This window comes from Channa argus, chromosome 2 (genome assembly GCF_033026475.1).
Source record: "Channa argus isolate prfri chromosome 2, Channa argus male v1.0, whole genome shotgun sequence".
Taxonomy (NCBI): Eukaryota; Metazoa; Chordata; class Actinopteri; order Anabantiformes; family Channidae; genus Channa; species Channa argus.
The window spans coordinates 8,466,935-8,480,696 of NC_090198.1; the positions used below are offsets into that span (position 1 = coordinate 8,466,935).

At 39.4% G+C, this 13,762-nt stretch overlaps 2 protein-coding genes across 6 annotated transcripts in view; one reads left to right on the plus strand and one right to left on the minus strand.

Annotated features, from left to right (window-relative positions):
• The window catches only part of LOC137111891 (transcription initiation factor TFIID subunit 4-like), a 78,728-nt gene extending 74,739 nt beyond the window's left edge, over window positions 1–3,989 (minus strand). Inside the window, exon 1 of one of the 4 annotated variants that reach the window (XM_067495132.1) lies at window positions 2,539–3,967. In XM_067495132.1, the coding sequence (XP_067351233.1) occupies window positions 2,539–3,883 (1,345 nt within the window). In that variant the 5' untranslated portion in view covers window positions 3,884–3,967. Of the gene's footprint in view, window positions 1–2,538 lie in introns of all 4 variants that reach the window. The other 3 variants (XM_067495131.1, XM_067495133.1, XM_067495134.1) reach the window with 3 other exon arrangements.
• A 481-nt stretch (window positions 3,990–4,470) lies between these two features.
• LOC137111937 (protein LSM14 homolog A-like) lies at window positions 4,471–12,903 on the plus strand. Of its 2 annotated transcripts, none has more exons than XM_067495136.1 (10): window positions 4,471–4,791; window positions 5,403–5,566; window positions 6,524–6,674; window positions 7,802–7,996; window positions 8,107–8,187; window positions 8,560–8,733; window positions 9,218–9,365; window positions 10,339–10,365; window positions 10,698–10,926; window positions 11,014–12,903. In XM_067495136.1, exons 1-10 carry the CDS (start codon window positions 4,668–4,670, stop codon window positions 11,035–11,037), a joined length of 1,317 nt encoding a protein of 438 aa, XP_067351237.1. In that variant the 5' UTR covers window positions 4,471–4,667; the 3' UTR covers window positions 11,038–12,903. The 2 variants fall into 2 exon arrangements, with proteins under 2 accessions (XP_067351237.1, XP_067351236.1); XM_067495135.1 differs by having other exon boundaries at window positions 4,472–4,791; window positions 8,557–8,733.
• Window positions 12,904–13,762: the final 859 nt, after the last annotated feature.

Genomic DNA, 13,762 nt, shown 5'->3' on the forward strand with positions numbered 1-13,762 from the left:
ATCAGTGAACATGAAAAAGAAAATGCTATAAGTTCATAGTCACTGCATGGTACTAAAACCAAAATCTCATCAAACATGGACATATTTTGGATGTGGATGACAGATGTCCTCACTCTGCTATTCACGTGTACAAATAACCAAAGAAGTTTGCATTCTAAAATTCTAACTGGCAGGAAAATTAGTGATTAAACAAACAAGTAGACATTAGGAGAAATATAATACATGGTTACCTTAAGCCTAAGTGTTCAAAATCATTTTGAAATTAATAAACTGCTGTTGACCATAGAAACAGGCAACACAGTGGTTGAGGGGTCAGCACTGCCACCTGACAGCTAGAAGGTCCCCAGTTCAAATCTACCTGCCGGCTGCGGCTTTTCTGTGTGGAGTTCTCATGTTGTTCCCATGCTTGTGTGTGTTTCCTCTGAGTACTCCAGTTTCCTCCCACAGTCCAAGGACGTGCATGTTATGTTAACTGATCACTCTAAATCGTCTGTTGGTGTGAATGCGAGCGTGAATGGTTGTCTGTCTGTGTGTGTCTATCTGTGTTGCTCCTGACAGTGACTGGCAACCTGTCCAAGACATACCCTGAACAGGCTAAGTGGTTAAAGATAATAAATGGATGGATAACCAGAGAAACTGAGCCAAAGACCTTTTTGGCCTGTCACAACCAGCTTTTAAGGCACTGACCAAACATGCCTTGTTATTTAATACCAAATTTCAGTACCTAAGGAGTAAATCTCATCAGCATCAGTGAGCCAATAAGCATGCAGCATTTGACCCTGACTTGCAAATTGTTTTACTATAATATTCCTTATTACAGTGGATGTGGTTCCAAAAGTACTTTCATACATTCATTCATTGACCTGTTAAACAGCTTTACGTTGTGTTAAATTGATGAATTATTGTTGTGTAAAACTGCTTTAAGAGTAAAAATAATAAGGTGATTAAAACAAACTTACTAGATTTGGAGTGTAACCTGTTGTTAAAATTGATTTCATAAAATGTACCTTATTTTAAAAAGTATGGGTTAGGAACCTGTGTCAAACTCAAAGTATTTGTATTGACAATGGAATTGAAAACATTCATACAATGCTCAGTCCTAGTTGTCAGTTCATACGGTCATACGATCAGTTTAATCCAACAGTCCCACAGTATTTCTTCACAACGATTAAAACTTCTTTTAGAGGAAACATGCCAAACAGCTAGAAATTAAACTGAAATAAGAAAGATAAATAAAACAAGAATAAAGAATAAACAAAATAATAAGGCTTGCATTTATTACAGTGGCACAGTTGTGAAAAAGCCCATGTCAGGTCAAGATAAAATGTTTTATTTCACATTTGTTTATCTTAGCATAATTTCCATAGAGGGAACAAGCCACAAGGTCAATGGAAAGGTTAATAGCATATTTTGATAATACTTTGACTATCTCACAGAGCCATTATTCCTGAGGTAAGGTGACTCAGAACAACATTCAGCAGGGCAGCACACAAATCATTCTAACTACTGTCCACAGCAATTACCAGCAATGCTTACTCCCTAAAAGAATATGAGGGTCACGGGAGGGAGCACCTGCAAAACATAGTTGCTAAACTTGGGCTACCAAAACACTGCGCCTATTCACTTGTGACTCTAATAAGTATGAAGAAACAAAGTGATCTACATTCTAAATATGTATTACAATATCTTGTGACAAGATGCTCCAGTGCACTTAAGTCAACAGTTAGCTGGTTAGTTAGTTAGTTAACTGGTTAATTTCAGCTTCGCATTTTTTTTAAAAACTAATGGGATTCTGTCACCTTGTATACTCTCTTGATGCTGATACTGTATATGTTAAACTAACTATTAGTGTAAAAAGCAAATGTTTGAAACTTTAGTGACAGTTGTGTTCAGCTCCATGCTTGTACATATAGCATTTGGTGAGTAGTGTGTGGCATTGATGTATGAATATATTGGCTTGTCCCATTTCAATATTTTTTCATTAAAAAAAAAACCTGTCTTCTCCTGACAGTAAACTCATAAAACCATGTGCCTCGAGCTGAAAGTCTGATAACACAGATACATTACAGAATTTGTCCTGTGATCAAATAAACACACAGCTCTGATCTTCAATTGAGACACTTAGGTCTAAAAACTTCAGCATCAACTAAATAACTAAAATGTACTGCTAAATACAATTTGACAGTTTCACTGCAAATGTCAAGTATGTCGAGTTTAATTTCTCATTATTTAGTTCACAATGGTGGTTTCCTGTTATAATGTCAAAGATGTTTGGTGTAAATTTGATGTGAGCTGCACAAGTGGCATAACATTGTATTAACACTGCTGGGTGAAGTTATTGAGTCCCCCGGGGCCACGCATGCTATAACTATAATGAATAAATGCATTAATCAAAAGGCATATTTTTCACACAGGAACAGTACCCATCCTATCGAGGGCACGGTGTATCCACACAGTGTAGCCTCTGGTAAAGTTATTTAAAAACAAGAGTAAACAGGACCTTCCTGTTGCTCTACGTCCTCCTCCTGCAAACCTTACCCGGTGGGATGGTGAACCCAGGGGGCAGTTGAATGGTCGTCTGCTGTTGAGGTGGTCTGACAATCAGCTGGGGAGCTACAATCCTTTGAGTTGCTGTAAGCCCAGGGATGTGGGACTGTGCAGACGTGGCCACAGCAGGTGTTGGCGATGGAACTGTGGGCCTGACCATGCTAACAGTGGTAGTCACTGATGTAGTCTGATTAATTCCACATACAGAACTAGTTGCCACTCCTGTAACACAAGCAGAGGCTGTGGCAGAGCTCAGAGGCTGAGTTACTGTTGTGGTTGTTGTAGCTGCTGCCGTGGTGGTCGCTGGTGTAACAACAGGAGATGCAGAGCAAACAGTGGTTATTACAGAATTGACACTATCAGATTGACTTGACATTACAAGTTTGGACTGACAATCGTCTGTTTTGGAAGCCCCGGCTTCTGTGACCGCTTTGCTGTGGTTCTCCTGCACAGCAGTAGAGGTGGCGGGTCCTATGCGAGCACCTTGCTCAACCAAGGCCGAAACGCTGGTCCCGTTGCCGTTCTGGGCTATACTGGCTACAATATGATTCGGGAGTCTATGCAGAGCAATGGTAGGGGTTCCCCGGTCGAGAGCAATAGCCGACTGACCGACAGGCAGGCTAGCGTTACATAAGGTGAAAGTCGAAGTGTTAATAGAGGATGTCGCCGGTCGTGTAGAGTTTGGTATAGTTGCACTGGCATCCACAGAGCTGGCGTTGTCGACCACCGCTGTGTTGCTGTTCCTCCTTGTCGTTACAGCAGCGCCGTTCAAACTCTTTATCCGAGCAGAGGCGCTCCTCCGCGGCGTGGTTATGCGTTTTCTAGCTTCTGTCGACGCCTCACCTGACCCGGGGGATCCCTTGGAGCCCCGACTGGATGCGGTGCTGATGCTGACTGACGGAGATGCCAAAGTTGACACAGCAGATGCAGTCAGTGTTGTGATGGATGCTCCATGTGATTGCGAACCGCTGCAAGTGGCGTTGACACAGGCAGCTGAAGTGGTGGAAGGCTCGCCAAAAGAAGGGGCACAACCCAAAGAAGGCGACGTGACAGTTTTGTCCGGGCTAACGTCTTTAGAGTTGATCTCCTGGCGCATCTCGGGTTTATTACGGCGTCCTTGTTGTTGTTCTAGTGTTGTGGTACCCACTGGTAGCGTTTTTCCTAAGTGATGGTTAGCGGGGGGCACTGAGCCAGCGCCTCCGTTTTCGTCAGTTTTACCTGCTGGGTTGCTTTGGCCAGCAAGCTGTGACTCCAATGAGCCCACTAGGTCACTCACAGCTTTTTCATCCACCTCTGAAAATAGCATATCTTCCAGGGGGTCGGAGGTGCCCGCCATCTCTGATCACAGATAGCTGTCTTCTATTTTTTTACAGCGCGCCTGCGTGTTACTAGGCATTGTGGGAATGAATCTGACGTCATCACATGAGGGGCATCCTAGTTGTACATTTTATATTATTTTTTCAAGTCCTTTTTTTAATAAGTATTATGAAGAACTGTTGTAATAGTGTAAGTACCGTGCGCTTACATAACCTTACAAAACTCTTATATTGGGCACAGAAAAATAGGTGTCTTAGTGCAGGAGTTTATTGTTAAAAACAATGCAATCGTAGGATCAAATACCAATTATGCGGCATACACTTTTCTGAACCTAAAACTGTTTCCTAATATAATATGGGGGCAGGGTGGAGAGAGATGATCCCGTGTATTATCGCGATAAGAAAAGAAAAGGGCTGAATCCCAAACCTTAATCCTGCATTTCCTCCACTAAAAGTTAACCTAAAAGTGAACAAAACTCGGTGATTTTTAGGAGTTCACGTGGTTTTATCCAATTAAACACTTAACCTGCATGAGAACTAAACATAAAACACGAAGCAGTGAGCGGAAAAGGAGGCAACTTCAGAAAAATGAGCCGCAACCATTCTCCCAACATCCTTAGCGGCGAGCGAAGGAAAATGAAAACGGCCATGTTGTAGCAGAGATCAGTTCAGAAGCGAGCGCGCTTGACCCACCGCGAAGCTAACAACTCATCTGATGTAGCTTGAAAGGCTACTGCTCTTTAAAGAACCGATTTAAGTAAACCAATTCAGGGGAAGTAAGTCTATTAAGTCCTTTGGGTAAACATGAGCGCAGGAGGGACGCCGTACATAGGCAGCAAAATTAGCCTAATTTCCAAGGCCGAGATACGCTATGAAGGAATTTTGTACACAATTGACACTGAAAACTCAACAGTAGCACTTGCAAAAGGTAAGTTACGTAACTAAGAAGTGGACTCGAGTGCTCACTTGAGTTGTAACGCAGCGTGTTAATGTATTAAGAAACATGGCTGAAACAATTACGTTTCACGTAGTTAGCTACGTTAGCTAGCATGTAGCCAACTAACAGCTAAGCGGTGCTGCCGTCAACTCTGTCTTTTGTTTACGTTGTGATTGTGCGAACGTCAATTATGTGGCCTTTCCTGATTCCCGCGGTGGCGTGCAATTGAAAATGAATGATTTGTTGCTGTCAAACACACCGTTAAGTATTTGGTTATGGGTTAAATGCCGAGTTTTATACAAGTCTTTGTTTCAAACGTGGGGATGTGAACTCCAAACTACAACTCGCATGCCAAATATTAAAATTAAGCGTAAAGGCTTAAGAACCTTTTTTCCAGGTCTTTGTGGACGGGGATGGGAACATTACGTAGTTTCGTGTGATGCATTTTGAGTACTTAAACAGGCAAAAGAAGGATTAGCTTTCGACTAACAAACTAACAGTTTGACACACTTCAACAGTAATTTTGTTTCACCACTGACCAAATTACATTCAGTAAAAAGGAAGAATGAAATTTCGTGTCTCATTGTGAATTTTTCAAACAGTTCGCTCTTTTGGCACTGAAGATCGTCCTACTGACAGGCCAATTCCACCTCGGGAGGAAGTGTTTGAGTATATCATTTTTAGAGGAAGTGACATCAAAGACCTGACGGTGTGTGAGCCACCCAAAGCCGCCAGCACTCTGCCTCAGGACCCTGCCATAGTTCAAGTAAGTGCATTTGTCTGTATTCTTGTACTATTTAAAAAAAAAATGGCTGCATTTATATCATGTTAAAGTCTGTAAACATTGATGCTCTTTCCTAAACACATTTTAAAGATGTTGTAGCTTGTGTTATTTAAAATGAATGCCAAAGATGGAAGCAAAAGCTCAGGTGCAAATAATTCCGGTAATTGCTGATTTTTAAGTGCTTGCAGAGTCTTATTTAGCGTTCACCTCAATTCACTGTCATGGTCTCCTGCTATTGGGTAGAACTGAATCATCATTAATGCTATCAGAAACATCAAGTGCAACAGTATTGCACCTGTCCTGTTCTTGTTGCACATGTTTGTTCACAGTAAAAAAAAAAAAACAAAGTCAGAGATTCATCTAACGTTAATTGTAGCTCCAGTTCATTAAAGTCTAGTGTAGTCGGCAATGCCAGTGTCATGGAACTGGCCCCAATAGACACTGAGCACTTGTACACTAATCTATATATATACTTTTTGGCTCTTTTGCTTAGACCAAATTACTTCCATAATATGGGTAAAATCCCATCTTAAACTTCATGTGTCAAATTGCATACTATGGTTTTCAGCTCATGCTTCTGTGGATATTGTTTCTGTTCTCATGGCTGCAATATTAAGGCTCACTAATTGCAGTAGAGTGTTTCTGGAGTGAATAGCAGTGGAGATGGTGACTTGCTTAACAGTTTACAGTTGTGATAGTGACACGTCTAATAAATGCTTTTTTTATATATATGTGTGTGTGTGTGTATATATATATATATATATATATATATATATATATATATATATATATATATATATATATATATACACACACACACTTGTGATTTTCTTTTTTTTTATACTTGTGAATTTCTTTTGTTGTTGTTTTTTTGTTTGTTTGTTTTTAAATACTTGTGAATTTTATTTCTTTCATGTCTGTGTATATATATTTTTGTAGTCATCAATTGGACCTTCCAAAGGTGCAGCTGCAGCATCATTCCAGTCTGCTGGGCCCTATGCTCCATTCAGCAGAGCTCCTGTCACACCTTACACCCAGTTTGGTGTTACACCCCTTGCAGCTCAGCAGTTTGGATCTGTTGGAGCAGGAGGTAGGAACAGTTCCTGGTCAAAGGTGTCATGAAAGTGGTTCGGTTGGGACAAAAGGCGGTAAAATGCACATTGGGACCTATTTTAAATGACAAATTAATTGGTTTACTTGAATAAATAAAAATCTGTTATTTTCTGGAATAAAGAAAATCAATTAAGACCCAACAATATAGATTAAATATTTATAAATGATTTAGACATTTATTTTCACTTAGGATGTCTTGATACCACCTTTTCCCGGACTCGATTAAAATTGTATTTGAATACTTGCCATGACTGGTACTGATGAGTGCTACACTGTCTGGCTTCTAGTATGGGTTTCTGGGTGGAAAAAAATTTATTTTCAGTCCACTGCATCCAAGCAAATCCCACGAGTGCAGACGTTTTTCCGCCAAAGAAAATATGGCAGCAACCAGTGCTATAAAAGAGACTTGTTGTTTTAAAACTGCTTTAAACCAAATAAATTTTTTCACCTTTACCTACTTGGGGAGGTTAATGTGGTATCAGTACACAATAGCAGTATCTGAATCCTTGACTTTTACCTGTTGTCTATGATGGGTTAGATTCTTGAAATGAAAAGTAGAACTGACAAAACCAGAAATTTGTATTTTGGTTTTGTCCTTTCGGCTTATCCTTTCTGCTACAACCCTCCCCAATTTCTACCGGGCTTGGACCGGTACAGCTGGGGATGGGAAAGGGCTGTTGGGGATTCTGTGTCTTGCCCAGAGACACTTCAACTTATAGCCGGGACCGGTGATCGAACAGTGGTCCTGTGGTCAGCGGTTCAAATCAGAAATTTGTAGTAAATTACAATAAACGTGTGAGTGTTGAAGGTGCCATCAGTAATTTTTTGATATGAAATTTAGTGATTTATTGCCTAGGTGTAACTCAGTTCTAGCCACTAGTGAGGAAAAAATGGTACAAGTTGGCAGGTGGAAAATGATGGAGGTTTGTTTTTGTTTTCGGTGTTATGCATTGTCTTGTTCTGTTGTTAATGTTATGGGTTGTTGTACTGCTCATCCTTTGGTTTACCACTAAACTCTAATGATGACTCTCAGCTGCTTTAAGACAAACTATGATGCATTGAAGTTCATTGTGAAATTTAAATCTCACTTTGCCATTTCTACAGGACACACTAGTCCCCAGCTGGACTCTTTAACTAAAGGTCCTACTCTGGAGCAGGCTGTGCAAGCCCCACCATCAGCTGCCTCAGCTCCACCTGCACCTTTAGGACAGAGGAGTCAGACAGGGGCAGCAGCTTCCAGACCCACCAGCACAGCTAGTGGTAGCCAAAAGCCCCCAGACCTATTGGAACAGAGAAAAGGTAAAGACACCTGGTCAGTTTATGTTCTGCTTTATGCGGCGGATAAAAGTCAGCAGAAGTGTCTGTTAGTTTGAGTTAAATTAATACCAATGGTATGTTTTGCTGCTCAGCTCCTGAGGTTCAGAAAATCTCGCAGCCGAATAATGATCATGGTGCTGTTGAAAACAAAGACTCCAATAAGCAGCAAGCTGGTAAGTAACAAATTAATGTATACTCATGTTGTCAGCTGTTGCATCCTAATAGACTGTAATACTCATTAAGAACCTTTGCAGCCCTAAACTTCATTCTTTACTGAGACATGGTGGATGAGACATTTGAGGATTAAGGGTGTTGCATCAAAATCAGATGAACAGCTTATGATTAAACGCAGCGCCTGTTTGTTTAGTGGTTAACTGTGGAATGATGCATGAATAAGATTTCCTTCTTAAAACAGTAAACATCTGATATGGGTTTAAACAAGCTTGTTTTAAATGCATACTGTAGCTCCTAGCTAACTCATTGCTGCATTGTCTGCCTCGCTCATTGAGCATTGCTGAAAAATGTTTCCTGTTATTTCTCAGCAGGTGCTCAGCCGATCCGCCGCGGCCGTGGAAGAGGAAACCGCAGCAGAGGGAAAGTAAATGTCCGCAGGGATGGTACCGTGAAGTTTGACGAAGACTTTGACTTTGAGACTGCCAATGCCCAGTTTCACAAAGATGAGATTGACAAAGAACTCCAGACCAAACTCAAACTGAAAGGTACAGCTTCAGTTGAATCTTAAAGAGCAACAAACTGAATGCTGCATTTATTTTCTTTATTTTTAAAGGTTGAAAAATCTTTTGTCGGCACATAAAATTTTATGAAAAGACAAGTATCACCCAAATGTAGGAGTAAAATGTAACTTCAGTAAAGCCCAAAGTAACACCTGCAGATATTAAAGGGCATCATTATTACGTTTTTATACATTACCATTTTCTATCACCGTTTCTGAGGCAAGAGAACAACACACATTTTCACAAGAAAAGCAGTGTTAGGAGTAACCTCTTGATGATACAAATTCAATAATGCATAACATTTCATTGGAAACAGGCTCAAACATAGTTTTACCATCTTCAGAGATTTTTTCATAATATCTGTGCATTGATAACACCTCCATTAATTTCCTGTCTTTGCCCAGCCACTTTGTTAGGTATAAGTTAGCTGTGTTTTCAATTTTTTACAAAATTTCTTCCAACAAAACAGAGGAAAAGGCACTTAATGGAGAGCAGACTGCTGACTCAGAACATCTGGCAAATGAGGGAACCACTGAGGAGGAGGAGGCTGTGCTAAACCCGTGTTACTACGACAAGTCTAAGTCCTTCTTTGATAACTTGTCCTGTGATGATTTAAGGTACCTTGATGTTTTTAAATGGCTTTTCTATATTTCATGAACCATAACCCCTTTTTAAGGAGATAAAATAAGAGTTAGGGTCCAGTTTGAAGTCTTTTTTTTTTTTTTTTTTTTTTAGGGAGGATGTTGCAAGTGTCCTGAAAGTCATCTGAATTTTAGGCCTTAAGGTCTTAAGAACACTCAGTCTTAAATACAATTTTGATGGTTCTTAAAATTGTTGACCCTATTTAACTGAAGTCATTTTAACATTCAGTGGACATTAATTAATGCAAGGCTCTACAGTTCAATGATTTTACACATATGTTTAAAATTAGGTTTTCAACCAAGTGAATTTTATTGGCAACTGAAGCAGCAGCAGGAGAACAGAGGGTGCTGCAAAGATGAGGGAAGACATTATTGTACCCACAATAAAACTATGGCACATAAAAACAACATAAAAAAAGAGGAGCAGTATCAGCTTTTCCCGTGGTCCCCCATCCCCCGTCTGTGTTGTCCAGTGTGCGGTTCTGGATAATCACTGAACATGCTGAAGCCAAAGCTGAATGCATGCAGACTATAACTGCCTAAAAGTTCTGGTGGACTTGTGATTCACTTGTGAGCAGGAAGACATCAGAGAGACAAGGACAGAGTATCAGTGATAGTGACTGATTTTTGGCATCTTTCATTCTATATAAATTTCACGCAGTATTTATTGTCAGGATCATTTAACAAAAACATCATGGTTCTCTTGTCATAGCTCTGCTGTTGCAGAGATCACTTCTTTTTGTAAGCAAAGCTCAGTTTAGTCAAGACTTTCAGCTAGCATTCTTCTGTTTATCCACACTTTAGTCCGTACGTGCATATAAATAAAAAAAATTGCATCTGCCTGGTATCATGCCACCGAACGTTTATCCCTTCTGTCTCAATGCCTTGTATAATTTATTTAAATGCAAATTGTTAACACTGAGACTCTTTTATTTTTTATCTTTTCAAGTAAAGCGGGTGAAAGAGGATATTCAAAGTAAGTCACCTTACTACTAGTACTGTGATGGGAGGTGCCTCAGGTGAAAAGGCCACTGAAATAATCTTTTGTCACTTGAGAGAGAGAGTGATTAAAGTCTGCTGTGCACTGGTTAAAGCAGCAATGTAGACTCCCTTCTCTGAAGAGGTGTAAATGGTTGTTTCTGTTTTTTATTTAGTAACGCTAGTACTCACATTGCTGCACAATACGTAAAAGCAGAAAACTAAAATTTCCATTTCATCCTGTGGTGCCTCCCTTTTTACATAAACGTTTTATTAAATATTCACGTCTTGCAAAAATAGGATTGAGGCTGATCAGTCTTTGCGTGTTAGGGAGCGAAGGACAACCTGGGCAGAGGAGAGACGAATGAATGCGGAGACATTTGGCATCCCTATGAGGTATGGTCGAGGAAGAGGGGGTTTCCGTGGCCGAGGTTTTATCGGGCCCCGTGGAGGCAGAGGGCGACCAGCAAGCAGGGGTTCCTTCGGACCACCTAGGGGCGCTCCACCTGGCTTCAGAGGTGGCCGAGGCGGCCGGGATTTCTCTGATTTTGAATACAGGGTAAGTATCAGCTTTATTACCTTTTTCATGCTGTAGAAATGGCAATTCTAACCTGTTACCTTGTATTTTTTCTCTCTCTATCTCCAGAAGGAAAACAAGGTGGCTGCGTAGTACTGAAGCAGTGAATCTACAGTATTGTCATTAAATTATACCATTTCAAGAATCTTGTGGGGTTTTTTTGTTTAGTTTTTTTTTTTTGTTGGGTCTCAACATTTGACAAAAAGAATCAAGACTTGCTCTCAGTCAGCAGTACCAGGGTCCACATCAGGGGTGAGTTTAGCTCTTTCTCAACTCTGAAACATGTTTTTATTTTTATGTTTTTTGACCCAGACGTTTTGACACAGTCACCAGATTGACAAGAACATGTGTAAATACCTTGTGCTTTGGAGTAACTCTGTATTTTTGCATCAATCAAGTTAATTTCTTACTGAAGTTGTCTTTGATATTGAAAGGTGTATGCAGAAAGCCCACTGATACTGTGAGTGGATCACAGTTCATGTGATCGATAGCTTTATTTTTTATCTTTTACATATTACATTTGTTGGCGCTAAAATTCACTGTTCAGTATTTTTATGCAGTTTGTAGGAAGTTGTTTTTTTTTTTTTTTCTTCACACCCTCAGTGAAGTAAAAGTTAAAACCAGCTGAAAGAATCTCAACTTAATATTGTAATGAATGAATGTATATCTAGTCCCCCTCCCAGCAAATTGCTGCATGACAGACTGACTTAGGTAGTTGGAACCTTTAGGTCATGCTTTGATTTCCCCATCAGATGAATTATTTCTGCGTTAGGTTTGTAGCCATGCTTGGAGTTGCTTTGGTAATGATGGCAGCCTATTCCACTTAACTATGAGGTTACCCCAGTTACAGCCTTAGCTTTAGAAATATTTGTTGACTTTAGGTTTTTGAGCAGGTATGTTATAGTTGGATTACAAATAAGAGCATTCCTATGTCTATAAAGGAGAAACATCAGCAACTACTAATGCTTTTTAGAGGTTCTTCAGGTTTATGTAGAGGTTAATTAAAAACCTGCAGTCAGACTGACCTTGCATAAGTTAGATTTTAGATTTTAAAAAAATGCTCTGCTGTATTCCCAAAAAAAGTGTCTGTGTATATTCGTATAGCCGATCATTTGGTTGAGCTAAAGTAATTCGGTCAGTCCTCTTGAATCAGTTTTTCTCCGAAACACACTGAGCCGTTAAAGCATGTTTTTTCCGTTATCAGCATCTTCTGAATTGTCTTACTGTGCTGTCATCCACATTGTTTCTTCATGTGTTGCTGCAGTCAGCTGTTTCTACTGCAAATCTAAATACCTGCAGTGTTGTTGAGGATTGTTTACTAAAAATCTGAATTCTTGTACATGGATTGAATGATGTCTAAATATGTTCAGTACAAATTACTGCATTTCTGATGCCAGCCCCTTGTTTTAGCTCCTTGTTGCATTGTCAATGTAATTGTTCATTGGAGTAGCTTTATTTTTTTTTTCTACTGACTTGTAAACAAAGGGACAAGAACAAGATGTGGTGCCAGTGTATTGGAGGGATGGAGGGTTTTTTTTTTTTCTTTTTTTTTTTTTTTTTGATTTCTGATTTGTTGGTATTTAGGGAGTGCCTTCACAGTGGTAATTTTCTACAGCTCTCCCTTTAACTTAAAGTTTACTATTTGTCTGAAGTATTGATAGCACTACAGGTGAAACCGAATCGTTCTCAGAATCTGTGGATGTTTGGAGTATAGCAGCCCAGATTAAAGCCTGATTTTTAACTGGATATTGCACAAACTCCCCAGTAGGTGACATCACTAATGTGGACTTTCGCAATAACCAGCAACTTTGAATTTGAGACAAATTATTAGAGCTATTCAAAACTGACAAGTTTTTGTATGTTTGTTATTCCTTCCAGTCACTGGAATTGTAAACCAGGAATTGTTTTCTGAATATCAGTAAAATTGAGTTTTTACGTTGAATAAAGAATTGTACAATATTCATGTTTGGGTTTTTTTTTTTTTTTCCTTCTTAAAAGTTGTCTTGTATTCAAATATTACATCTTATAAATTTGATCAGAGAGAGAGATAGAGATCTCCGATGTAATAGTACATGTAAATGGTCTTCATTTTTAAAGCATTTTAAACTGCTTCTCATTCACCAATTCCCACTCAGTCACAATCACCAGTGGGGAGCTGGCCGCTGTTGGCAGAAGCAACTGATTTAGGGTTCAGCATCTCACTCACGAGCATTTGAACATGTGAATGGGAGCCAGGAAGTAAATTGGCAACCCTGGGAGTGGAGGAAGACTGCTCTACCTCCTGTTTCCACAGAGTTCATTTAGGCAGCTAGAACAGATTTTAAGAATCATATTCTTAAATGAATAATATTTTACATTGTGTAAAAAGCAATAAACATGTTTTGGATCACTACTTTTTTTTCTTTCTTTTTTTTCATTTTGTGTGTCTTCAATGTGTCCTTGACAATTAGGAAAACCACATTTTCTTTAATTTGTTGTACAATTTCCAATGAATTGAGTGGAAAGAGTTTAGCAAATACACTTGTAGATACAAACTGGAGAGGCAGGGATCAACTTTACATTTTGGCCTGAGGGTGGCACAGGTGGGCGTTTGTTTTTAACATAAAAATGGAGACTGTCCTGATTAAAAATAAATTTGGGCTTAAGTGTGATATTGGATGAAAAGTTAAGATTTATTCACAGTGGACAATGAACAAACTAAACCTTGGACGCAGTAAGTTTAATAAATTATACAATACATTGAGTAAAAATAATCATGGCCATCCCAAAGTGCTTGGCATTATTAATAAAGTGACCACGTGGTAAAAGTAGTATTTAT